The sequence below is a fragment of the Enhydra lutris genome, unplaced genomic scaffold (genome assembly GCF_002288905.1).
Source record: "Enhydra lutris kenyoni isolate GAN:26980312 unplaced genomic scaffold, ASM228890v2 scaffoldscaffold36, whole genome shotgun sequence".
Lineage (NCBI taxonomy): Eukaryota > Metazoa > Chordata > Mammalia > Carnivora > Mustelidae > Enhydra > Enhydra lutris.
In genome coordinates, this window is record NW_019154120.1 from 4,179,300 (window position 1) to 4,207,132 (window position 27,833).

The following is a 27,833-nucleotide window of genomic DNA, read 5'->3' on the forward strand; positions in this document are numbered from 1 at the left end:
TCCAGAGTATAGATCTTTTACCTCTTTGATTAGGTTTATTCCTAGGTATCTTAAGGGTTTGGGTGCAACTGTAAACAGAATTGATGCACCCTCTTTGGCATTGGCCATAGGAACCTCTTACTAGATACGAATCCAGAGGCAAGGGAAACAAAAGCAAAAATGAACTACTGGGACTTCATCAAGATAAAGAGCTTCTGCAGAGCAAAGGAAACAATCAACAAAACTAAAATGCAAGCTTTTAATGGGAATAGATATTTGCAAATGACATCTCTGATAAAGGGTTATTATCTAAAATCTATAAAGAATTTATCAAACTCAACTCTCTGAAGAACAAATTATCCAGCTAAGAAATGGGCAGAAAAGATGAATTTTTCCAAAGAAGACATACAGATGGCCAACAGACATATGAAAAGATGATCAACATCACTCATTATCAGGGAAACGCAAATCAAAACTACAATGTGATATCACCTTACACCTGTCAGAATGGCTAAAATTAACACAGGAAACAACAAACGTTGACAAGAATGCAGAGAAAGGGGAGACCTCCTACCCTGTTGGTGGGAATGCAAACTGGTGCAGCCACTCTGGAAAATGGTATGGAGGTTCCTCAAAAATTAAAAATAGAACTACCCCACAACTTAGCAATTGCATAACTAGGTATTTACCCAAAGGGCACAAAAATACTGATTCAAAAGGATACATGCAGCCTCATGTTGACAGCAGCATTATGAACAATAGCCACACTGTGGGAAGGGCCCAAATGTCCATTGATGAATGGATAAAGATGGTGTAGGGGACACACACACACACACACACACACACATGGGAACATTACTCAGCCATCACAAAGAACAAAATCCTGCTATTTGCAATGACATGGAAGAAGCTAGAGTATATTATGCTAAGAGAAATAAGTCAGTCAGAGAAACACAAATACCATATGATTTCACTTGTATGTGGAATTTAAGAAACAAAGCAGGTGAACATGGTGGGGGAGAGACATGCGAACCATAAAACAGACTCTGAACTATAGAGAACAAGCTATGGGGTATGGAAGGGAGGTGGTGGGTGGGTGGGGCTAGATGGGGGATGGGCATTAAGGAGGCACTTGTGATGAGCACTGGGTGTTGTATGTAGGGATAAAACACTAAATTCTACACCTGAAACCAATACTATACTATACGTTAACTAAACGGAACTCAAATAAAAACTTGAAACAAACAAAAAGATCCACGCATGCTTAATTTTAGAAACTGCTATGGTGGTAGAGAGGAAAGAAACGGATTAAAGAAGTACTGTCAACTGATTTTCAACAAAAGCAAAAGGCCTAAGGTTTTCAACAAATGTTGCTCAAAAATGAAAAAAAAAAAAAAAAGATGCTTACATGTAAAAATATACCAAACCAAAACAAAACCCTCAACTTGTACCTCATGTTATCCAAAATTTGACTCGAAATAGATCATGGATATAAATATATGTAAAATAAATGCAAAAACATAAAGCTTCCAGAAGAAAATACAGGACTTAATCTTTGTAACTTGTGTTACGCACACAGTTTTTAGATACCACACGAAAAGTACAAACCATAAGGAAAACCGTCAATAAACTGAACTTCATGAATACCGTAGTCCCCTCTTACATACAAGACACATGTTCCCAGAACCCTAGCGGATGCCCAAAACCACTGTATTGCCATACCTACCTACCTACCTATGTTTCAGTTTAATTTATAAATTGGGCACAGAAAGAGATTAACATCCACTATAATAAAAGTGAACAATTATAACAATATACTGTAATAAGTCAAGTGAATGTGATTTCTCTCTCTTTCAAAATACCTCATTGTACCGTACTCCCCCTCCTCTCCTTAAGATGCTGTGAGATGACAAAATGTGCGCAGGTGAGTGACATAGGCTTCACGAAGCAGTGCTAGGCTACGAAGGACCTTCCGACGAGGCATCAGAAGGAGGGGCATCTGCCGACACATCACAGCGGGCCTCGGCTGACTGGAACCGTGGAAAGCAAAACTACGGATATGGGGGCAAGAGCTACTGCATTAAAATGTTTTCTCTGGGACACCTAGGGGGCTTAGTCAAGGTTAAGCCTCTGCCTTTAGCTCAGGTCACGATCTCAGGATCCTGGGATTGAACCCCACGTAGGGCTCTCTGCTCAGCGGGGAGCCTGCTTCCCCTGCCCCAGCCGCCTGCCGCTCCACCTACTTGTGCTCTGTCAAGTAAATAAATACAATCTTTTAAAACAAAAAAAAGTTTTTTCTGTGAAACCGTTAAGAGGAAAAAAAGGCCAAGTCACAGCATGAAGGAAAATATTTGAAAATCATCTATCTGATAAAGGCCTTGTATCAAAAACACATTAAAAACTCCTAGAACTCAGTAACCCAATGAGAAAAGGGGCAAACTATTTCAAAAGACACTTCATCAAAGAAAATTTACAGATGACAAACAAGCACTGACAATCAACATCAGTAGTGATCAAATACAAATTAAAACCACTAACTACCACTAAACTTCTATCAGAATGACCTAGAAAACCCAACAATCCTAAGTGCTTGTGAGGGTGTAGAGCGACCAGAACATCACACACGGCTGGCAGAAAGGTCAGACGTACAGGTGCTGGCAAACAGCTTCACAGCTGCCTCTACAGATTAAATATACACATATTGCATTGTCCAGGCATCTCATTTCCAGGAATTCACCCAAGATTGATGAAACCTCACAGCCACAAAGAAACCTATATGTGAATGTTAACAGCAGCTCTATTTACTTAATTGCCAAGAGGGTAAACAACCTAGATGCCCTATGTACTTGTGGTGCTGATTCACATTTCCCTGACAATGATGTTGACATCTTTTCACGTGATCACTGGCCATTTATGTATCTTCTTTGGAAAAATGGATATTCAGATCCTTTGCCTGTTTTTAAATTAGGTTTTTTGCCTTGATATGGCTAAGTCCAAGGGTTCTTTATATATTCTAGATGGAAGTCCCTTACCAGATAGGTCTGCAGAATTTTTTTCCCCATTTTTGTAGGTTTTCCTTTTATCCTCTTGATGGTGCCTCAAATGAGGCACCAAAGTTTTTAATTTTGATGAAGTCCAATTTATTTTTTTCTTTTATTGCCTGTGCTTTGGTGTCATATCCAAAAAACTATTGCCTAATCGAAGGCCACAAAGATTTGTTCATATGTATTCTTCTACAGGTGCTTAAGTTCTACAGTTTAAGTTAAACTTCTACTTAAACTTAAACTTCTACTTAAACTTCTACAGTTTAAGTTATCATATTTAGGTCTAAGATAATTTATGTTTTAGATCAATAAAACTGGATTTATGCGAATTCAGGGGCCAGCATGCACACATCCATTTCCTCCTTCTGCCTGCTGAGAAAGCCCACAAGCCGAGAGTGCACAGAAGCACTGAGTATACACAGCGTGCGGATCTTGGTTTCTAAACACCCTTCTCCAATGAAAGAAACCAAAGCTGCTTAAAGAAGACGAAGATTTCAGGATCAAGGCAGGCAAACCACCAGAGGAGCCTGGAGCACACTGCGGTACTAGAAAGTAAAGAGATGGTCCTAAAAGGATGGGGCACCCCGAAGGACGCCGACGCCTGCTGGAAGGAGCTCACGATGGCCGGTGCTGGAGCAATCTGACTATTCTCGGTTGTAAACCACAGAGTACAACAGATCCACACCGGCAAAAATAAATTGAATAAAAAATAATTGGGAGTGAAGGGACAGATACTCCTTAAAGAAGAATTCCAATTAAATGCAGAAGCAACGAGGGAAAGAGAGTATTACCGCTAAAACTCCACAGATCCTGTTGTAGGCAAGAACCACTAATGAATGTCAAAATTAGTGGGCAAATGCCTGAGGAGAAACGGGCTATTTGCATAATCTGAAGTATCTCTCCGGAGATGTGTATTAATTAAAAAGGAGAAAACAGTAGGTCTGTAGTGGAGAAATATGGAGACATCACCTCACTCAGTGGGTCCAGCTTACGCCATCCGCCATGATGCACCCTGACATGCTGCACGTCTACTCTGGGAGACGCTTAAAGAACCTTAGCCAAATCATGAGTAAGCGTGAGACTAGTGGAAAACAAAGAACATTCTGCAGAAGAACTGATCCCTATTCAGTAGAAGAATCAGGGTTGTGAGAGGCTGAAAGACTGAAGAGACACAAGAACTAGAGGGTACCTCAGCCCCGGAGCTGAGCTCTGGAAAAAGAAAAATGACAGGAAGGGGACCTGGTGAGATGTGAACGAAGGATGTGGCTCAGCGGATGGTCTTGCACTGACACCAGTGTCTTCGGTTTCGGTAATCCTGCCGTGGTTACATCTGACACTCAAGTTCGGGGAAGTGGGGCAAAGGATATTTGGGAACTCTGCCCTGTTTTCACAACTTTTCTGTAAGCTTCAAAATATTTCAAAATAAAAACTCAAAACAAGGAAAACCTGCTAGCTGATAACTTTGCTCAAAAAAACAGAAATAAATATATTTGCGAGTGATTGATAATGTACATTTTACATCTTTCGAGCTAAATTTCAACACCAATTAAATAGTATTCCTAAACTTCCCCTATAATTTGAAGAACCTGTTCCATTCTTCTTCCATAAAGGGTTTCGACAGAAACAATGACGGCTATGTGCTATCAGCAGTAAGACCTGCCAGCGCCTGCCTTGTTTCTCTCATATGAAATTGCATGTTAGTCGGGGTCAAGATGTAACTGTGAGGGTGTGTAAATTTTTAAAATATATAAATGATATTGAATTAAACAGGTGATAAAAGGTCTATATATAAGTAAAAGCCACATCAATTACCTGATAAGATCGTACTGTATCCTCTATAACTTTCCACAATCAATTTTTTCCCCTTAAAATTTTGATAAATGAAGTTGTCAGGGGGGATAAGATCACAATTTTGTTTTCTTTTTTTTTTCTCTTTAACTATTTTAACTTTCAGAATTCTGCTCATGAATGTTGTAAATCTTCACCTAGATAAGAACACAATTTTGCCTGGTGATGAGGTTAGCATTCTGTCCTGTGCCTACATAACCTTGTGGCGGCAAGGAAAGAAGGCCAGGAGGAAGTTTTAATGTGGCTCTGAATTACACAAGCTAATTACACTTGGCTAGGCCTCCCAAGAAAGAAGAGCATGGAGTTCTTTTCTGGGAAAAAAAAAAAAAAAAAAGTAAACCTCACTTTAAAACTTCTAAGATCATTGTAGCTAGGGGATGAGCCTGAGTGCTCTGAGGGCCCAAGATCCATCAGAAATGATTAATTGAGTGGATTTACATGAATTTCAGATTATCTTCAGTCAACAGTAGGAGGTGTTTACTAACAAAAGCTGTATTTTAATTGTGGACCCTGATTTTATTTTAAATGTTGTAACTGCCATTCAGGACTCTATAGAATGTTGAAATATGCAATAGAAAGGACGTTATCTCAGTGTCATACTCATTTACAAAAACAGTTTTAAAAATGTAACTTATACTAAATAACAAAGAATAGAAATAATGTGAATAAATGAAGTGATGTTTCCACTCTGAGAAAAAGCTATATAAAGACCTTGTCTAGCTCTAACTTTAGCTCCATGGACAGAATATCATGCTGATACACAGATACCCACTAACACATATACGGTTAAAAGATTCATTACTCTTTGTAATAAATGCAAAGAAATCATTTCAGTCTTTTTCTTCTAACTTCCTACTACTAAAGGGCAATAACAAAGCCTGCTATCTTTTTAGTTAAAGAGAATCTCAGTATCAATAATAGTTTTCAAAGCTTTTTCATATGCATCATTTAATCTGATAGTCAAAAGAAAGGCTAACCAGGGTCACACACCTTGCGTCAGAGAACACAGACACAGAATGGCTGAGTGACTTGCTTAAAGTCACACGTCTTGACAGCCACAGAGTCAGGACGCCTCAACCGAGTTCATCTGACTGACCCCTGTGCCATCTGCCAGGCCCCGTACAACCGTGAAAACATTTACCATGGTGGCTCATTTTATCTAGTCTATGTTACTTCCTAGCTCATGTTTTCGGATTATCTGAAGTCTTAAAACTCCAAAATGTTAAGGCTTCACGATAATAATTTCACGAACCCACAGAGGCTGATTGTGTTTCCAGCTCCCGTGCTCGCAGGTTGAGGCAGCCGGAGCACTCCGGAAGGCCAGCACGCAGGGCTGCCCCATGGCAGTGGGGCTGCGGGAAGCAGGCGGCAGAAGTGCGGACCAGACTGAAGGAAAGAAGCGCATCTGTTCTTCACCCTGCTCCACGGGGATAAGCAGGGGTATATTCTTGGACATACCAAAGAAGAGCCAGAACATTCCTTCCTAAGCAGATTGAATTAAAGATATTTTAAAATATATACTTAGAAGGTTTAGCAAACAAACATATTTCAGTATATTACTCAATAAAAGAGAAACAGGGATGAGCGGAGAGGATCTGCTTATCATCCGGCAAACGCGTGGATCCTGGAGAGCAAGTGGATTACCGAGAAAAGCTGGCTGATGAGAACACCCTTGCTTTAGCATTACTCGCCGCACCCCCCACCCCCGCCCCAGCTTTACAGTACGTGGGGTAGTTCGCTCTAAACTCAGGAAATCCAACAGGACTGAGAGTGAGAGGAGAGCCGAGAGAAAAGCCAGCTACTCGAACCCGCCACACCAGGATGGACACGGAGCACGGTGCCAGACAGAAGGTGCCAGAACACAGAGAGGAGGTAGACGGGAACAAAGACAGTTAGCAGCAGTTACGAAAAACAGTAAATTAACCCATGGGTGATGTCTGAGGGTAAAGAATCAAACTGTTGGACTGTTAATTATTTTAGGAAGTCTTTTGTCGGCGGTGAAATACCAGGAGCCTGGAAAACAAGGAATCCAGTCTGAAGGTTATAAAAAGAGAGGGTAGAGGCTGAAAATTATAGAGCTGCTAGTCTAACATCTATATTAGGAAATAAATTTGAGATGATACTTATGGATGAGCTTAATGATACATTTGGAGAAGTACAATTTAATAGGAGTGAGTCAGCATGGATTTACCAAAGGCAATCCTGTCAGAAAAAATTTCGTTCCTTTTTAGGTTGAAGTAATAATTGGTTTATGTAAGGAGAACCAATGAGACACTGTCAGGATTTTCTGAGATTTTTGGACCTCTTCAGAAAATGAATTATTGTACAAAATGTCATGACATGTGTCAGAGCACCAACTAACAAAAGGGGCTGAAAGTAATGGGGTTAAAAATAGAAGGCCCCACAATCTGGGGAAAACTACATCCTACAAGGCTCTGTGGATCAGAACACTAATGTTTTTAATTAATGATGAAGAAAATCTTTTCTATGAGGAAATTTGAATATTCCACTAAATGAGAGGGAATGGTTAAGACACAAAAGGCTACAGCTGTTGTATCTTAACCGTGACAGGGAAAGCACGGGGCTCCAGGGCAGAACCCGGAATCCAGGCCGCCCCAACACGCAGCAGTGCGCACGCGGAGAATCAAGGGACCCGTTAAGTGTCCTTAGAGTTTAAATGGTATGGACTGGTTAGCGTTGGAAAGAGAAAGGACATGGAGTTTGGGAAGAACCGAACTTTCACATTCTTACTCTTACACTTAGGTAGGAGGAAAATGCTATGGGATACAATTAAATAATACATGTTTTAAGAATTAAAAAACCGATTATCTTAAGGAACAATACGAAAATCCCAGCTTGTGGAGAGACTACGGTAGATTTGTGGGCTATCACACTGCACAGGACAGGTGACCTGATGTACATTTTTAAATGATTAAGTCTTAATATATAAGAACTGATGAAAATCACATCAATTTATATAATGTTTTTAAAAAACCCTATAACAGTAGAAAACGAAGGAATGAGAGAAAATACCGTGTCATCACTTAACACTTAATTTCTCCTGAACAGAGACCATCACTTGATCTCACCTTTAAACAAACACAGGCACATTTCCGACACTAGAAGTCCCAGCTTCCCAGGGGAAAGGTGAAGGAACTGAGGCGACGTCACAGTCACAGTGCAGAGTGTGGCCAGGCCGCCCTGTCCTGCAGGTACGCACCCAGCAGCAGCGAGCGCCACCTCAGAGGCAAGCACGCTCTCTGAGGTGCTGGCCTGGCATTCACGAGAGAGAACCATCTCTTGTTTCCTTCTTTGTCACAATCACGAGAGCCACACGTGCTCCCCTGCACCTTCTCTGTGGCCTCCTCGACCTTCATCCTCCCTTCCTCCAGGTGCTGTTCCTGACCAGCCCCCACGACCGACAGAAGGTCACGTGCACTGCAAACACGGAACGTCTTTCATCCCCGCTCCGGGCGCAGTGAGAGAACACCAAGCTGATGTTTCAGTAACGGGAATGGCAGACAAGCAGTTGGTGATATAAAGGTCAAATAAAGATCATTTGTGGGGTGAAATGGGTTTCACTAAAGAGAAAAAAATTATAATGTACAATGACAGAATTCTGGCAACTTTTAATTTGATGTCAGTTTTGTGGGGATTAATATGATTGTCCAGTCTCATCGCAGTGGATCTAGAATGGACCTAAATGAATCTCTCTAGAAATACAGGAAGCAAATAAATTATGTTTTTAAAAAAACATGTATCTAGAAAAGCTTTAGTGCATCCAACTCTACGAGCATGAGATTTCCCTAGAGCTTGTTTTCGTAGCCGCGGGACACTCGGTGACCACACAGCCTTCCATGCGTTCTGCTGGATGGACATTTGGGTAGTTTCTGCCCTGGATCATGACGGAGATATTAATGATGATATAAAGTACAAGTACAAAAGTAAAAGACTATTTCATGTAAGAGATTAAAACTGTCACAGCAGATCAAAAAACCAAATGCAGCTCTATATGCAGTTTGTAAAGAAGCTGATGTAGCTACACCATTATGAGACATGGAGCGGCAGCAAGAAGCACTACAATAGACGAAAAGGCACATTTTGTGATTATAAGGAATATACACATTTTCTTTATGATAGTGGAGGATGTGTATGAAATAATATTAAAGTTCTGAGTAGTCAGGGATGGATCTTTGAAATACGTAAAGCCAGAAGTAAGAGAATTAAAAAAAAAAAAAGAGAACGCAGACAAATCTGCAATCATAGAGGGCGACTGCATGGCACCCCTCTTCGTAGCTGACAGAGGTAGCATGAAACCATGTACGAATGCAGGGAATTGAACAGCACAGTGAAAAACTCGGTGTTAACTGATGGGCAGGGAGCACAGAATACACACCAAACAGCACCATTATTTATGCTCCTTTCTAGAATGTCTCAAACATTTACCAAAACTAACCAAATGCTGGGCACAAAGAAAGCATAAACAAATTTCAAAGGATTGAGATAATTCAGCATTATGCTCTATAAGCATAGTAGATGGAAGCTAGAAATCGATTTATATTACTCTTTCAATAGTTAGCAAGAAGAGAACTAGAAAAATCCCCAAATGCCTGGAAATGAACGAATACATTTTTAAATAATCAACTTTTATTTTAAAAATCACCACTTTTATGTTTTTCGAACAAAGCTATAACCAAAATTAGAGCTCACACAGAGCCTTTAATTCTCTGGAGTGTGAAATGAGAAACGATATCAAAATCATTTGTTCAGTTGCTGAAAGTCACTGAGAGGTGAGACCACGAATTACCCACAGAGGCACTGGAGACCCTGGATGCGCAGTGTGGGCGCATGTAACTGTGCACACACCACATCACTTGGTGCAGAGGGTGACATGCTGTGCTAACAGCCCTTACTGTCCCCACCGGGCAGAGGGGTACACAACAGGCCCGGAGTCACTCGATAAAGGAATGGGGCTGTACAGTACAGACAAAAGATTGATATCCAGGATCTATAAAGAACTCCTCAAACTCAACACACACAAAACAGATAATCATATCAAAAAATGGGCAGAAGATATGAACAGACACTTCTCCAATGAAGACATACAAATGGCTAACAGACACATGAAAAAATGTTCATCACCACTAGCCATCAGGGAGATTCAAATTAAAACCACACTGAGATATCACCTTACACCAGTTAGAATGGCCAAAATTAGCAAGACAGGAAACAACATGTGTTGGAGGGGATGTGGAGAAAGGGGAACCCTCTTCCACTGTTGGTGGGAATGCAAGTTGGTGCAGCCTCTTTGGAGAACAGTGTGGAGATTCCTCAAGAAATTAAAAATAGAGCTTCCCTATGACCCTGCCATTGCACTACTGGGTATTTACCCCAAAGATACAGACGTAGTGAAAAGAAGGGCCATCTGTACCCCAATGTTTATAGCAGCAATGGCCACGGTCGCCAAACTGTGGAAAGAACCAAGATGCCCTTCAACGGACGAATGGATAAGGAAGATGTGGTCCATATACACTATAGAGTATTATGCCTCCATCAGAAAGGATGAATACCCAACTTTTGTAGCAACATGGACGGGACTGGAAGAGATTATGCTGAGTGAAATAAGTCAAGCAGAGAGAGTCAATTATCATATGGTTTCACTTATTTGTGGAGCATAACAAATAGCATGGAGGACATGGGGAGTTAGGAGAAGAGAGTTGGGGGAAATTGGAAGGGGAGGTGAACAATGAGAGACTGTGGACTCTGAAAAACAATCTGAAGGGTTTGAAGAGGTGGGGGGGTGGAGGTTGGGGGAACCAGGTGGTTGGTATTAGAGAGGGCACTGATTGCATGGAGCACTGGGTGTGGTACAAAAACAATGAATACTGTTATGTTGAAAATAAATTAAAAAAAAATGATTGATTAAAAAAAAAAAAGGAATGGGGCTGACGTTCAGATCTAGCCTCTCCTGAAGGTCACGCCTACATGCCCCCAGGAGCACAGAACGTCCCTAACTCTGAGCATGAGGACATGCAGAGGGCTGCAACCTTACCACCTGGCGCACCAGGGCGTGACCCGGCCTCCAGGGAACCCTGGCTAAGTCACACCGCCTCTGGGACTTCAGGAACGTGTTTGTGTCCCCCACCCGGGGAAGTGCACCATCACAGCAAAGCCTCTTTCCCCAGAGCTGTCTTCCTTACTTGAACATATAAATTTCCAAATACTATCTCAACTAAAATTGAAGATACCCCAAATGGCACTTCCCGTGGCCATTGTTTAATGTGTCCTCCTACTCCTAATGTGTCCCTCCTAATGTCTTTCGATGTTTGATACACATGGCAGAACCATGTGAGGACCCGAGTGAGTTTGTTCATCTATTTTTGGGTAGATTTAAACTCAACCCTTTATTACAAGAACTGCACAATGTGCTTCCCTGAATGCCGGGTTACGAGACGCTCAGCACACGGACAGTGTAGACGGCAGAGAACACAGTGGACAGTCCCCCTCCGGGCCAGAAACCACTCTTGCACAAAACCCTCATGCCGCCGCGGGACCCGTCCCGGTACCGCCCGCCCAGCATGGGTTCGGCAGGTGCGGCGCCTCATTCCGCCACCAGACGGTGTGGAATGAGGCGCCGCAGCAGCTCGGTTCAGAGTCTTACTTCAGACCGAGGAAGGCTCCTTTCCCACCACCCTGCAGGTACTGCAGACGATTAACTATCACAAGGTTAGAAAGTCCGTTACAGTCTAAAAAACTTCACTTTTTTAAAGTTTTCTCTTAACCGAGCTAAGTGTACCCAAGCAAAAATGCTACCAGAGAGCGTGAGTGCCAGGCCCAGGGGGACACCGACGACAGACTCCCACGGCTACCGCACGGGTGTGGTCTGGAGGGACGCTCGCTACGGCGGCTTCCGTGAAAACAGTTTCAAACAGAATCCAAATATAAAACCGAAAACCAGGACCATATGCGCGTGAGTGTCACACACATACACACAGAAACTAGACTAAGTTTTCCTGAAACTTGTCTCATACTAATAATATCTCAAAACACCTCTCCAGGGAACACTGGCACGGCTGGGGCAGCAACAGTGTGGGCCACGCAGGCTGTGCAGAGCCGCAGACAGAATGTGCGTCCACGCTCTGCAATTAGTTCCCTCCTCCTCCAGCCGGTGCTCATCTACAAATTGTAAGGACGTTATTTTAGGGAAACAACCCATTTGCAATGCCCAGTTGGTGCAACGGAGAGACAGAAGTCGCTGACACTGCGCCCCGAGAAAGAGGCACAGTGGGCCTCTCCTGAAAACCGGTACTTCCCTGACACCTGGTCAATTCAGGTCATGTTGCTTGGTGGCTACTTGAAGCGCCTCCCTCCACAGGCAGTATTTCTGGCCTCGGTTTGGCCGTGACTCAACTTAAGGAAGAACCCATAGGAACTGATGGTCAGAAGACACTGCAATTTGACTTTATCTGTTCTTGTGCTAAAGCTATAAACTGTCCAGTTCAAAATATTTCGGTAACAACCTCGCCAACATGCAAGGAATACCAACCTGTGTTTTTGCTTTTCAAAAACAGTCCTGGACACAACACAGATTACAACAACAGACATTCTACCACTACTTAAAAAGCCAGTCATGTGCGCACGCACAGAAATCTGAAAGAACACATCAGCAAAAAACAAGTAATAACCTTAAACTGCCAGATGTATTAATATCGAATAAATAAGAATATTTTTCTAACTCAAATCATTCGTTAAGTTCCATTTCTTTTGATGTAAATGTTATCTGAGCAAACACTACTTACACATTGGCAAATGGGTAGGGTTTCCTATAACTTTTCATTTCGGGTGGGGTTTCCCATGACTTTCAAACACTATGGTCACATGTCCAGCATTAGCACCGTGACCCACCAGCCCTTCAGCATTGCTTCTGTAGGCAGGCGTAAAAGGTACTGGGCTTGGCCATAAGCTTTTTCACTCCTCACAACGACCCTGAAAATGGATGCCGCCACAGAGATTTACAGAGGAGGAACCCGAGGCGTGACAAGGCTGGCCTGCTGGAGGTCACAGGCCCAGTACAGAAAGGAGAGTTTTCACGTGGCTCTAACTGATCCATAGCATTTGCCTAAAACATCCTCTGTATCAGCTGGCATCACTGAAGGACAGTCCTGCTTGGCCTATGTTCTGGAACTCTCTGTAAATCTCCTTCAGGGTAAGCGCTTCCTCTGACGTGTCCTCACACTTGTCATCCATCCCCTGCTGCTCTGCACAGTAGGAACGCCACACTCGAGGAAGGCGTGCTTGTCCTTAAACAACACGCTGGGCTACACACAGGGATGGATCTGCTGAGCCCTCCCAGAGCCGCCTCTCTGAGCTTCCAGAGCATGAGGTCTGGCCACTGACCCAGGGACATGAGACCAAGCGGCCAGCCTGTGCCCTCAGCCCCGTGTCCCTCACACTGTGGACAAGTCCCTCCTAATCTCTAGGACACGAGTGATGCACACACACTGCATTACCCAGTGCAGTTGGTGACACGCTGTGCTAACAGCCCTTACTGTCCCCACCAGGCAGAAGGGTACACAACAGGCCCGGAGTCACTCAATAGGGGAATGAGGCTGACGTTCAAGCTGCTCAATTCACGCCCCGGGGCCTGTGGTCTCCCTCTCCGGGAACTCACCCCAGGACTGTGTGCATGGGGATGGGGCATAACGTTGTACATCACCAACCTTTTTTGAAAAAAACTTAAAACTGTTACCAATTAGTCAAAACGTGGAGTTCAAACAACTGCTATCGTTTTAGTCAACCAACTGTTGACTATTCGCTATGACTAACTTTACTGTCCTGGGAGGATTATTTTGTCGTATGTGTTCTTGATGACACACGACAGAAAAGACACGTTTTCACAGTCGGGTGGGATGAGCCCAGAATGCGCTTTTCCAGGTCCTGAGGCAGATGCTCTCACATGCTCTACTGTGTGAAAATAACTGACAGTAACGGACAAACAGTATCCTCACGCTTGGGATGAATGACACCACGTTCACAGTGCGAGCCCTTACCAGCATGCAAGTAAGCCAGGTCCGGGTTCTCGATGTCGGGGTGCTGCTCCTTCAGGTGGTTCCGGAACTCCACAGGCACGTTCGTTCCGTAGTCACACTTAGGGCAGTTGTACATCTTCACTCCTTCGTGTTTGCCAGTGTGTAAAATGTGCTTTCGGATGTTTTCAGCACAGTTTGACCTACCAAGAAAGAAAGAAAAGTAACCCACGTTAAGGTCGAATCAGCACCATGAGACCACAGACGAGGATATGAGCTAACACGTATGGAGGCCTTCCTGTGGGCCAGGCCCCAGTCGAGGGCTGTCCTGGTACAGTAATTTCCACGCGTGTAACACGGTCATCCCATGATGCTGGTAGTATCTGTGAACTCTGGTGCTAATTTTTAGGTTGGTCTTTAACCTTCGTGATCCAGTTCTACGTGGAACCTGAAGCACAAAATCCCAGGTTCTACGATTTTACTATCAGATTATTCTGGTGCCACTTGAGGGCACTGAAGGAGTTTCCTTAACCCCAAGAATACACCTTCCACCAGGGAGGAGTGGTGCAAAGAAAAGCACTGGGGCCTCACTGAATTTAGAGCACTGAGGAAACAAAGCAGCTGTGGCTTTTAAGTTCTGTCAAGTGAGCTCTAAAACAGCATGAAGACAGAAAAGCAGCAGTGGGTCGGGAGCCCAGGAGCTCTCCACGCTGGTGTCGGTTTCGAAGCGCGAGGGGCTGAAAGATACAGTGGAGGCCCCGTATTCCGTATGCCAGATAGTCCTGAAAGTAGGGAGAGGGTCCTCTCCGACTGCTCTCCTACCAGTTCAGAAAGGCAAGGCCTGAAGTGCCCGGATGCCAGGGAGCAGGCCTGAGCTCCGGGAAGCGCGCTCTTCCACCTGCTGCCTCCTCCCTCTGCGACTCTGGGCATCCGACACTGCACACCTAGACCCTTTCTGAACACATACACAGCTGCTTTCTTTGTCTCTGTTAGAACAGTACTAAAACGGGCACCGCACATGCAGGCAGGCTGGCCGGGGAAGGGGACAGGGTGTGCACTTAACTAGAAACAAAAAATCAGGCTGGCCTCAAATTTCCCACAGAGCAAAATTAAATGCCAGAAGAAAAAAAATCAAGCAACAGAATCATCAGCATCTCTGGAGGGTACCGCCGAGCACAAAATTCTTGCAGGAATTGTCTGAAGTGAAGCTTCCATGACCAATGAGGTAGGAAAACGGTAGTTAGCAAACCCATCTCGCATGTCACCAGACGATGAAAGGTCCTAAGCGGAAGCTTCGCGAGGGTCTGTGCCCCAACACTCAGGTGGGATTACACTTATGTGTAACACTCTGCGCAGCTGACTTCGCCGGAGGTGCTCGAAGAACACTGGTGAGGACAGCGAGAGCGATTACAGCCCAACAACCGCACCGTGCCGACACTGTCACTCACGGGTAAAGGCAACATCAGAAATCCCGAGAGCCGGTACACACGTCGTCCCTTCACGCACGCGGAGAGGAGAGTGGAGGAGTATCAGGAGAGCAAGTGGAGCTCATGACAGCAGCTCTAGGAACAGCACTCCCCCGACGTGGAGGGACAGGGACCGCTCCTAGAGACACCCAGATGAAGCAGAAATGCAAATACTGTCCTCGTGATCGGGCGTCTGTGTAACGGAACAGTCTTGTAACTGGATCCAAGCCAGCCCCTTGGAGAAGCTTGGGCTGAATCCCATCCATCCCCAGACAGAACCTGAAAAGCACGTGCCCAACTATGTACAGAGTTAGAAAGATTAAACCAGACAAATCCCTCTATAGCTGGACCAGAAAGCACAGCAAGATGGGAATGCAACTACACAACAATGCCTGCTTCCATTTTCCAAATATACTTTGATTATATATTATTTCCATTAAAAATTTCATAACAACAAACACCTTTAAAAATAAGAAGAACCAGAACACCAGAGATTTTTTTCAGCTTCTATAAGCTTTGCCTTTGGCTAGGGTTCTGTCAAGCTTTATACTCAGTTTCTGAATAAACCTTAGACTTAGACTAAATAGACCTTACGTTTGTGAAAATATGCATATACAGCTTATCTCTTTCTTGCCACTGCTGAATTACCAGACTTGCTTTTTCTACAAATCCCTACTGTTAATCATCACTGTACTAAGTAAAAACTGAATAAGCAGCTCTCATGTCCTCTGTACTGGCCACTGGCCTGCTACTCTGAGGCCCTCACACGACTCCTAGAGGCAGAGACAGTGAGAGATTCGACAGAAAAGGGGGGAGCACCAGGAGATGAGCTGGCCATCAACGGTTAAGACCTCCATCCTTACATGTAAGCATATCAACAATACTAGGCACAGTCGAGGGAAAGGGGGAGATTGTAGAGTCTCTTGATTCTATAAATATCCTTGGAATAATAGCATCATGTTGACAAAGTAACCGGAGAATATATGGGAGTGGACGAAACACATGTCCACTTCTGTGGCAATTAAAAGGAAGAGGACCATGTTTTGAATTCCCCCACTAGCTGAGTGAGCCCCTCCCAATCAGTCCCGTAATTCTGGAGATCTCCCACTGGTGTTCCATGATACCCCCTCAACACACCCGTGTGTACAGACACCGGGGAGTGAAGGGAGAACAAACAGCCCCCACTGTATTCAGTCGGCGCTGTTATAAGGACTGCCCACTCTCTGACATTATTTCCACTGACATTATTTCCTCATGGAAAAAGCAAGGCATCAAAAATTATCAAAGACAAGTAAGCGAAACCACAGGAGGGGGAGATGAACCATGAGAGACTATGGACTCTGAGAAATAAACTGAGGGTTTTGGAGGGGAGGGGGGTGGGGGGTTGGGTGAACCTGGTGGTGAGTATTGAGGAGGGCACGGATTGCATGGAGCACTGGGCGTGGTGCATAAACAATGAATTTTGGAACACTGAAAAAAATTAAAATTAAAAAAAAAAAAGAATCATCAAAGACAATCCTGATCAATTGAGGTAATCAGAATTACCAAACCCACCACCTTAAATCTATAACACATACTGAAACACAAGACAACATAAAGCAACGGATCCTCATCTCCAGGGACGGTCTTGAAGAGGTGACATCGAAAACAGTATTTTGGTTTTGGAAAGGGTGTGTCTTGGACAAAAATAAACCAACATCTCTTCGTACCTAAATAGCATGTGGGAGCGAACAATCAGGAGACTAACAGTGAAGCAAGTGAAGGGGGGGGTAGAATTTAAAAAGGTGAGAGGCTTCTTTTTATTCAAAAATAGAGACTAAAACAAGAAAGAAGTGCTGTGTTCGCTGATATTTCACAAGGTATTAAGGGCCACTTCATACACACAGGTCCACATACACACACATGCACATTTTTATTTATACTATATATACTGCTCATATATTTTATGTATAATACAAGTATATATATATGTTTTAATAATTTTGTTTTTCACACAAATAGATAAAATTAAATTAAATCAAATACGTGCTAATTAAATACATTAGGATTAAATACAGGCTAACAAGAACGTAAAAGAGCCAATGCCCGTCTGCAGTAGGAAAGATACATACAGTTCACGGATGGCCGCGTACCTGCGTGCAGTCAAAATCTGTTCCTCTGCCTTTAATGTCACGCCATAGAAAACTTTTTAAAACATTGGAACAAAAATGAGCCTTTTGCATCTACGAAATCAAACTGTTGTGATCGAAGGCTAAGAAGTGAAAGCTAGGACGTACTGCGCCCCCGCGCTTCACCGCAGAGCACCTGAAGGAGGCAGAGGCAAACGCTCCTCCTGGCATTCGAGAACATCTCGCCCATGCCACAGAACTCGAGGAACAATGAATAGATCGGACACCTTCTGCTAAGTAATTCTGAATGCTAGTTGGCCCGAAAATGCTCATTCTTCCCACAAACAGGGATGGGCACGGCAAAGCAACGTGGTGCTAAGCAAGGCTGGTGAAACAGGAGAAGGCGGGGCTCTAAGACGTCGCTTCCAACAGCCCCGTGGCTAAATCTCCAGGCATAACAGCAGTTAAGCCAGCCGGGCACACAGTCATTACGACTGCTTGTCTGAACAATGTCTTCACTTTGACACTGATTTTTAATGTAAAAAGCTTATTTGTGTCCCATGTTCATAGACTGGAAGACTTGATATTACGATGGCAATACTCTCCAAACTGATGTCCGGATTTAATGCACTCCCTGTATTAGGATTATCATGAGTGGCTCAGTCATGAAGCCTCTGCCTTCGGCTCAGGCCATGATCCCAGGGTCCTGGGACTAAGCCCCACATCAGGCTCTTTGCTCAACAGGGAGCCCGCTTCTACCTCTCCCACTCTCCCTGCTTATGTTCCCTCTCTCGCTGTCTCTGTCGAATAAATAAACAAATAAAATATTAAAAAAAAAAAACACAGTCCTGTCAAAGGCTCAGTGGGATGTTTTACAGAAATGAAACGCTGCTCTGAAAGTTCATATGGAAATGCGCAGGGCCTACCAGAGCCAATACGGCCTCAGAAAAGAACCTCGTTGGAGGACTCACACATTCTGAGCTCAGAAGTTACTCCAGAGCCACAGGAATCAAGACCCTGTGGCAGAAGAAAAAGGACAGCTACTCAGGACTTGGCACGGGAAGCTGGAGCAGTGTGGTTCCTCCGAAGTTAGAGGCCTGAGCACCGGCCGTAGGCTCCCTGCGAGGATTAGGGATGCAGCCCTTGCTGGGACCACGACGTGCACGCACGGTGTGAACGGAAAGTTATGGGAAATTCAGAATTAGATTTGGGGATGTGATGTGTTGACAGTCTTGAGGCAGCTTATGAGAGATACAAAGAGTAAGGTACTAGGCATTACATAATACACAAGCGGGGCAATAACCAAAGGACCAAAATGGGAACTCATTTTAAGCCTTCTTAAAATATATGTAATAAAGGAAATACTTTATTCAGTCAAAGGCAATGTGTATCAAAATAATGACCAGAACATCAGAAGTGCTTCTAGAGCTCCACAAAATTATTTATTAGCACTACTTACTCACTATTACACAAAAAGCATTAAATTAAATTTATATTTATTCTAAGGAAAAGGAAGCTCAAAAAATTATGAATTTTTCCTTTGATATATGTTATTTTGGTTATTAAAACAAAAAGCACCAGTGAAGTTGTTGAACAAACACACATCTGCGTATTTCAAACAAAAAGACTAACGACAGACAGACACAGTGCAAGTCTGCCTTCTACCACTGTCCCGCTCTGCCCAGATAACCCCCACTCCCTCTGGCAGGTACAAGTTATAACTTCTCATCAATCTTTTGGAAGAATTAAAAATGACTTTTCAAACCATAGATATATTGTACATTCTTACCTCCACCCTCCTGGTACATAATCTTGCTTTCCTTACCTAACAATGCAGCAAGGGGGATCTTTCCACATCAGCATGTGAGAGCCTCCTGCTGCTGCTTTCCACCCTCCTTTCGACTCCCTCCCCCTCTCCTCTGCCTTCTTTTTCCCCTTGCCTCTCCTCTGCCTTCTTTTTCCCCTTGCAGAGCAGCCACTCAGTGTTCCACAGTATGGGTACAGTGTATTATGTTTAAGCGATCCTCTACTGATGGGCATGGAGGTTGTTTCCAATCACTTGCTAGTGTAAACAAGGTTGCAATGAATAATCTTGTGGAACACTTTGTATTCCTCAGGATGCCAAGAGAATTTCATGATGCCAAATGGAAGTGTTTCAAATGTCAATGGGCATATGCTTTTGTAATTTTGATAAATTCTGCCAAATTGCCCTCCAGAGAAGTTGTAGCAATTTACACTTCCACCAACAATGTTGGAGAGATCCTGTTTCTGCATTCTTGCCAATGAAGTATGTTACCAAACTTTCAAATTTTTGCCCATTTGGTAGGAGGAAAAAACTCCAGCTCACTGGAGTTTCATTTTTTTAGGTTTTTAAGTTTTAATTTGCATTTCTCTTATAATGAATGAAGCTAAGTATCTTCAAATATTGAAATGCCATATGTATTTTCTTTTCACTGTTTCGTATTTTGATCTCCTTTTTTCTAGTGTTGTTAGTCATTCTCTTTTACATTAAGGAGATTGACGGTCTATGACAGAAGCTGCAAATATTTTTTCCTTCGTTTCCTTTTTTTCTTCTTTTGACTTTGCTTATGGAAAAGCAGAAGTTTTTAAATTTTGTTCTATGGCTTCCCTCTTGGGAAGTTATAAAAGAATTGTCCCAAATCTGGTTCTGCTACTTGTACAGTTGTATAACAATACATCAAGTGTTAGATCCATTTCAGAACCACCCGAGAGTGTGGTGGCCAAGTGTAGACCCAGACTGCAGACCGGATCTCTCCATACCATTCATTACTAGTCCACCTCTGCCCCCATGGACTTGAAATGGCATCTCACCAATATTTTACTCATTTGAAGCTAATTCTGGACTTCCGATTACAGTGAGCCGGTCAGTCTGAGCACGTGCCGACCTGTTTCAAAGAGCCAGGCCGCAGGAGGCTCACATCTGGTTGAACTCATCCTTCCACATTGTTCTTTTTCCTCCCATCACCACAGGCTCACAGAGTCCTACCCAGGCCATCAGGGAGTCAGTCATAAGTGGTCTTCAGCAGGCATGGCAAACATCTCAAGCTAACTATGGAACAGAGAGACCTGGGCCAATAATAAATTAATATCCATGACACAACTGGGTATTTCCTACGTATTTACTAATATGTACTGATAATATAACCTTTCTGATACAGAAGCTGAAACACAGAGAGACTGGCCCAGAGGTCATGTGCTGAAGTGTATACAAGGGTCTCTGCGCACAGAGATTCTAAATAAATCTGAATTTTCTGTTTCCCCAAGGGAAGCTACGTATCTGCCTCAACATTCTCAGACTCACTTGTGTGAAATTAGTGATTAATCTTTTGGTAACAATTTGGCATTGCTATGTATGTAAATTGACATAAAAAATTCTGAAAGCTCTACTTAAAGAAACAAGTCAGTTTTGTTCAACACCTTGATTCTCAAACTTTCTGACCATGGGATACTCTTGGTTTATGGGAATAATAATACATATATCTCATAAGGCTGTCAGGAGAATTAAAGTAAATTAGATTAAGCATGTTCAGAAAATGCAGTAGGTACCCAATTCTTTTTTTATTACTACTACTAGTCTTCCTATTAAATGGAAGACAGTTCAACCAAAGGATCATTACTAGCAATTTTCTTATTTTATTTCTTACTGTATTTGAAAGGCAATTTCAATTCATTTGAATAAAAACAGATTCCCCAAACAGTTATGTAAGTGTATATATGTGTACATATTAAGAAATGCAATTTCTTCATCTGCCTGTTTGGATTATAGTCTTTGAACTCACATCCTTGAAAATAATTACTCTGTAGTTACACTTTATGTATTGGAACGAGTGTATCAATACTATGCACTGTAGTACGTATTTATCTAAAATTTCAGTGGAAAGGGGCTTCTACTATATCTTTATAATAGTAATTCAAAATGAATAAGGAATAATCCAAAGAAAGCATTTATGTAAATTAAACTTAAGAAGTTATTTACTTAACCAGTAGTATTCAATTATAAATTTACTGGGCAAAAAAACCAGTCTAAGAAAAATGAGAGAATCTCTGTGGGAAAGAGAAACATGAAGCTGCCAGGTCACCACAAGCCGGCAGGACGCGCTCCACTGCGCGAGCTCAGGGTGGCCTCACAGGGCATGTAGCGCAGCCCAGGGTCTATCATCCTCTACCACGTCTGTTCTCACTAAGGGCCCATAAGGAGGGAGCCTGATAATTTTAGAATACAGAACATTTGTGCTGTTTAAATTTAAAATTGGTGAGAAGCTGTAAGAATAAAGAATTTCATATTCCCCTGTCTGAAATGAAATATTTTATCGATGATGTTTAGCAAAGGAATGTCATTTGGAGTGTTGAACCAAATAAATCACCAGGACAGACAGCACAAATATCAACATATATAAGGGATAAAGATGTCATTTCTGATCAATACGGAAACGATGGGTTTTATATAATAAATGGTGTTGAGTCAACAGCCTGCTGTATGGGGAGAAACAAATTAGATTCTTATAGCCCTAACCATGTAAAAATAAATGCCATTTGGATTTTAGCATTAACAGAAGCACACTAAATTATAAAAGTCCTAGAAGAAAATACAAGAAAATATTTTTATAATCTTGGTTGGAAAGAGCACTCCTAAATTCAAAGCCCAAATGCTACAAAAAGATGTAGCAAAATATACTCCCTAAAAGTTAAAACTGCTATGTACCATAGTACGTTATAAATAAAGTTAAAAGACAAGTCGAGGAAATGGAGAGATACATGCAACATATATAAAGACAAATGATTAATACAAAGACTACAAGACAAGCACTTACGATTAATAAGGAAAAAGATAAAACTCTCAAAAGCTGGAGGAAGAGCATATAAGCAAGAAAGTTATAATTGGGGATCTATAAAAGGCCATATAAGCATTAAAAGGTAATCAATGACTCTAGGAGCCAAGGAAATACAAATTAAAGCCAAGAGAAGGGCAAAATTCAAGAAGATTAGTAATATTATTTATTGGGAAGGGAAATGAGTATCACCGCTGACAAGTGTCAGCTTTTGGGAGACACTTGAGGATAGCTTTCAACATTAAAATATACACATACTTTCGGATTTAGGAATTCAATTTCTAGAAATTAACCACCAGAAGAATCATTAAACCATTATTTAGCTAAACACTAAACACTAGAAAAAAATTTGAAGCCAGATAGGTGTTAACAAGAGGAATGGGTCATTAATTTTGGTGACCCACACTGTGGGATTCAACACTGCTGAGAGGTAAGGGTTAACTTGCAAGCTTGCTTCCCCGTGGAGGAGCTGCTGTCCTACAAAGCTTCATGGAAGCCAACTACACCCTGGTAGAGCACTGGGAGGACACAGCCTGACTGCAGAAGAGAGAGGATATTCCCCAACCAGGAATGTTTAGTGGTGTCAGGACAAGGCAAGAGGCCTGGAGGGCCAGGTCGCTACACTGCTCAACCACAGCTCTGAACACACACCCCTGGGGAACAGCGCTCCTCCAGTGGTGGAACTGAACAGTTCCATAGCCAAAGGCCCAGAACTTTCCCAGTATGCCCTCCAACACTGTAAAATCAGGTGTTTTTTCAGAATACAAGAGGTATGGACACAGGCTCAAGGGAGGAACAACAGCCATGAGCCTTTGACTTTCTCCCTACAAGTGCCATTGACAAGGGCCTGGTGGGTACACTTCTCATCATTCACCCTTATTTGTTGGACCAAAACATCAAATAAAAGAAGGTAAGCCTTATGTCTCACTACAGAAAAATTTCCAAGACATACTATTAAGTTAAAACAAGTATAAAGCAAGTCCCAACTGAATACACATATGGCTTCTTCTAACTTTTTAAAATTATATGCACATAGTCACATAGACATATGAATGCACTAAATGGGTATAAAAAGGAAAGTCAGCAAACTATAGATGGTAACTATCTTTATGCAAAGGTTCCCAAGTCAGGAAACGTTCATGTTTGCTTAGTGTATGTTTGGAACACTTGGATGATTCATGAGAGTATCTTCTAGCTTTTACTCATCGAAAGCAAATATGATCAGAGCATGTATTTTAAAAACAAGTGGACTGTACAGTATTGTATCAAATGTAAATATCATAAACAAGAAGCAGTACAGCCAACATAAGCTGGGAACAGACTCGAAATGCAAAGATGCTCCTGTTTACATAGAGACAATTCACACTGATGAATCAGGTAAAAGATTTAAGTACAGTAAATCAAGCTGTAAAGGTAACCACTTGGATGGCCAAATAGAATACCACAATAAAAACAGGGAAGAGAGGAGGGGTGTAGCAGAAAATAGGGTAATCGAGCCAACTTTTTTGGACATGTTACAACAACTAGATGCTGTGTGCAAACCAAGGAGGGGAGCAAAGTATTTAGGTTATCTCCACCAGGACCAAGATACAAATGATTCTAAGTGTTTATCTCAGGGGAATGGGGTGCAGCAGTGAAACTCTGACTTTTCAAATGACAGGGTTCAAATAGTAAAAATAATGTACAATGGTAAATTTTATGGGTATTTAAGTAAAATAGATATTTAAAAATAATGGCATGTTAAATTACTTACAAAATTATTCAAAGGCTTTTTTTGTTGTTTTTAAACTAAGACAAAAAGAGTTTATAGGTATCAGAAATAATCACAACATGTCCTGAATTTTTCCTGCAAATTTTATTTGGGTAGCTTCTGGATCACCCTGCTCTAAATTCTGTGAATTTTCTTTTCATTTTCCCCCTTAACTGGTGGCTTCTATTAAATAGGGTAATTCCTACCAGATCACTTATGTTCATGACTGTCTGCTATTCATAAATCCCAGTTCCTTGAAATTAATCGCTCTGACCACAAGAACCCATATACATTTTCTCTCTCCATTTCTCAGTCATAATTATGTTAGTGTGCGTTATGGGATGGAAGGTGATGGGCATAATCTGAGGCCAAAGCAGAACCACATCTTATAAAACAAAAGAATCTGTTAAGTCAGCACAGAAGTGGAAGGAAATCAAGGCATTACTGATCATCTTCCATTGTCCCAAGTAGACACAGGGATCCAGGTTCCTGGTCATGCTGCTGTCCTTATGCTTGCGGCCACATTCGGAGAGCAGCTAGCACAGGGAACTGTGCTTAAGAAGAGAGCTGCCCGATGGCAGCTGCTGCACCAGCCATGTGTGATCCCCAGGAGGCCTCTGTTAGCACAGGTAGGTGCCGGTGTGAAAGCCATGGGAACAAGGCCAGGCCAAACCCACTCCCTGGGAGGCACTTTCAGAAGACAAGCCATGTAAGCCCAATTACCGCTTTAGTTCATATGTAAAGTGTCCAGTAACAAAAACAAAAAAACGAAAAAACAAAAAAAACCCTTATTTCCTCATGTAGTAACTTCCTGTTTCCAAAATGAATTTATTCAACATATATTTAATGTAGTGCCTACCACACACAGAACAGGAAACATACAGAGGAAGGGTTTTGGTTCCGCCCCCACAGGCAATCCCGTTTGACAGATGAGTCACGTACATCCACAGTGTGCTTTGTAACAGGAAACAGAATTCTGAAACAGAGTGAAAAATCTCACCTTTGCACTGCTGTACCCCTTCAATGGCATCTTTGATTGATAATGGCCTAAAGCCACCTTACTTTTCCACACTACTTAAGACACCTTACTGACTTCAGCTGATTTCTAATGAGACATATGAGGTGCACACTTCCTACGGATAGACCACCTCCTTCGACGGGTTCATCATGTCAGAGGTTTGCCTACCGCATTACCACTGCCACTATTCCAGGTGAAGGCACAACCAGCCACCCGCTCCTCACCATTCATGGCCCCACGGTCACATCTCGTTACAGTACTTCTCTACTCAATCTCTGCTCAAGGCATCTACAACTCAAAAGAGGAGAGAATTTGCTTTAAACCTAACAACCTCCTTCCCACCTTCTACTCTGTTGGAGAACAATGAAAGTCACAAGGAAGAAAATGGGAGGAAGCAACACTGAATTCTGTTAGAAACCCAAATTATTTTGTTAGTCTTAACATTTCAAGAACGGCCCCCCTCCTCCACCCTGTGAAGTGAGAAAAGGAGACTGATTTAAATGTGTGGCCAGACCTGGCCTGTCCTCCGTGTCCTATGGAGGAAGGAGGGGCCACTGGTGAGTGCAAGCCCTGAAGAACCTTGATTTCTCCTTGACTCTTCTCTGGCTCAAAGAGAAACAATACATTGCATTAACTGTTTCAACTCTCAATATCCTGCTGTATCGCCAGTGGAGGCCAGGAGGAAACTTCTACAGCAGGAGTCCTGTGAGTCTTCACCACGCTGTTCATGATGATCTAGAGGGAGCAGACAAAGGGCACTATACCGAGTGTGTTCTCAAAATTATTTGGCCACAAAAACACTTTTTCTAGGCTGAGCTAACAATATTGCGTGAAGATCATGATTTGTGAAAACCAAAACGTCCAATTAGCCTACAAACTGTGCCACCTCCTTCCACTAATCTGTCGGCCAGCAGTAAGCGCCAGCAGAAACTCTCTTCAGTGTTATCTTGTCCTTCCTTTTGTACTGGACCTTTGGAAAACACAGCCCCCACCCAAGTCTTTACCTCTTTGCATTTATTTCCTTACATGATGGGTTTTATTCCGTCCTTTTCTGTTAACCGCCTAAGCTTAACCACATGAAGTGTTGGCAAACCAGGAAAGGCACATGGAAGAGAAGCCTTCTGAGCCAAAGGGTGTGTACAACGGATGTTCAGGAAGGGGCGGCCTGTCCATCCTTTTAGGTCCATGTAATCATTGGAGTCGTATTTGTAAGAGGGGAGAAGGCAACAAAACGGTGGGTGTACAGAGACATACCCATGAAGGGGTCCAAACTACTAAAGTGGTACGTGACTGAACAGTGGCTGGAAGTTAGTGACCTGAGAAAAAGGCTACTTTACAAATCACGTGCCATATATACATATCCTATGTTATATAACATACAATAGATACATGAAAATCTACTGTAGCATTTCTAGTTGACAGCTTTTTCAGATTCAAGGTGACATCAGTAGAATTTCACTGAACCAAATATATTTTGCATTATTTCTGATAGTCTAGAGTTTGGTTTTACTTGGGACAATCTAATAATGTTGAAGAGAAAAGTAAAACGGCTCGATTTAAAACACCAACACCTATGGAAAGGGTACCCGTGGCCGACAGGGTGGTCTCACAGACAGACGTGATGGCACACACCCTGACCTGCTCAAAGACTCTTCTCATCTAGTTGGGTGAGGGGAGGGGGAGATGGACTCCCCTAAAATTTTAAATACTTCGGTGGCCAAAATAAGACGGCATCCCTCACACACGGTTAATTAGAGGGCCTGGCCTGTCATCCATCCAGGCTGGGAGCAGAGCGAGGACATGGGACGGGAGACAGGAAGTTTCTCTGCCAAGCCTGCTCTCTGGTAAGTGCATGACCACGGGAAACTGCAAACTTTCCCCTCTCTGAAAGTCTTCCCAAAGAATCTTTCCCTGGCTGGAACTCCACTCCTTAAAAAACTCCCTGAGTGCGTATTGGCTCGATCATAGATTTCAAGTGAATACTTTATTAATTCTGTTAAATTGAGTCTTATCAAGGAGCATTTAAGGCTTTTCTAATTCTGAAGTTATAGGATCACTTTGCAGAAACAGTTAACAGAAAATAGTCACTGATGGCGAGGGGCCACTGGATTTACTTACTAATCTATGTTCATCTTTACAAAATGCTCCACGTAATCCATTTAAAAATAATAACCGGTTCATTTCAGTCTCTGCACACAATGCTTCCCTTTGTCCCTTGTAAGTCTCTCAAATGTCTTATTTTAAAGGAATATATAGTACTCCCGGAAGACATTTTCCCATTTCTATTCTCTTCGACTCCTGCGAGCCCTTGTTCTGTGTGATAAGGCAATCTCCTCCGGGATCGGAGCTGTGTAGTTTCGCACCACGAGTGACAAGGACTCGGCTTGAATAACTGCTGTACGCAGGTTGTAATTATGTCAGCTGGAGTGTTGAACAAGGGGACTGATTAATGTGAGCCCCGGCCCAGGCGCGGGCCCTATCAAAACCTCCGCGCAGGCCAGCAGTGGGGATGGGTTAAAGCAAAAAGACAAAACATGCTGTATCGCCCGTGATAGATGAATTGCTCCAACAGTCTTCAGGCAGATGTTCTGGGACAGTATAATATACAATTACTCTGCCTTATCACTTTCCCAGGGACAATAAAGCTTCCTCCTTCTATAGCTCATGTGAGTGAAGGCAAAATTCGTTTTACTTTTACAACACTGACTCACTTATCATGGTGCCCTGATTGTGCTTTTACAGCT

At 42.7% G+C, this 27,833-nt stretch overlaps 1 protein-coding gene across 1 annotated transcript in view; it reads right to left on the minus strand.

Annotated features, from left to right (window-relative positions):
* LOC111154259 (zinc finger protein 407) overlaps positions 1–27,833 on the minus strand; it is a 431,681-nt gene that overhangs the window by 122,081 nt on the left and 281,767 nt on the right. Inside the window, exon 8 of the mRNA XM_022513763.1 lies at positions 13,922–14,100. Within this exon, the coding sequence (XP_022369471.1) occupies positions 13,922–14,100 (179 nt within the window). The remainder of the gene's footprint in view (positions 1–13,921; positions 14,101–27,833) is intronic.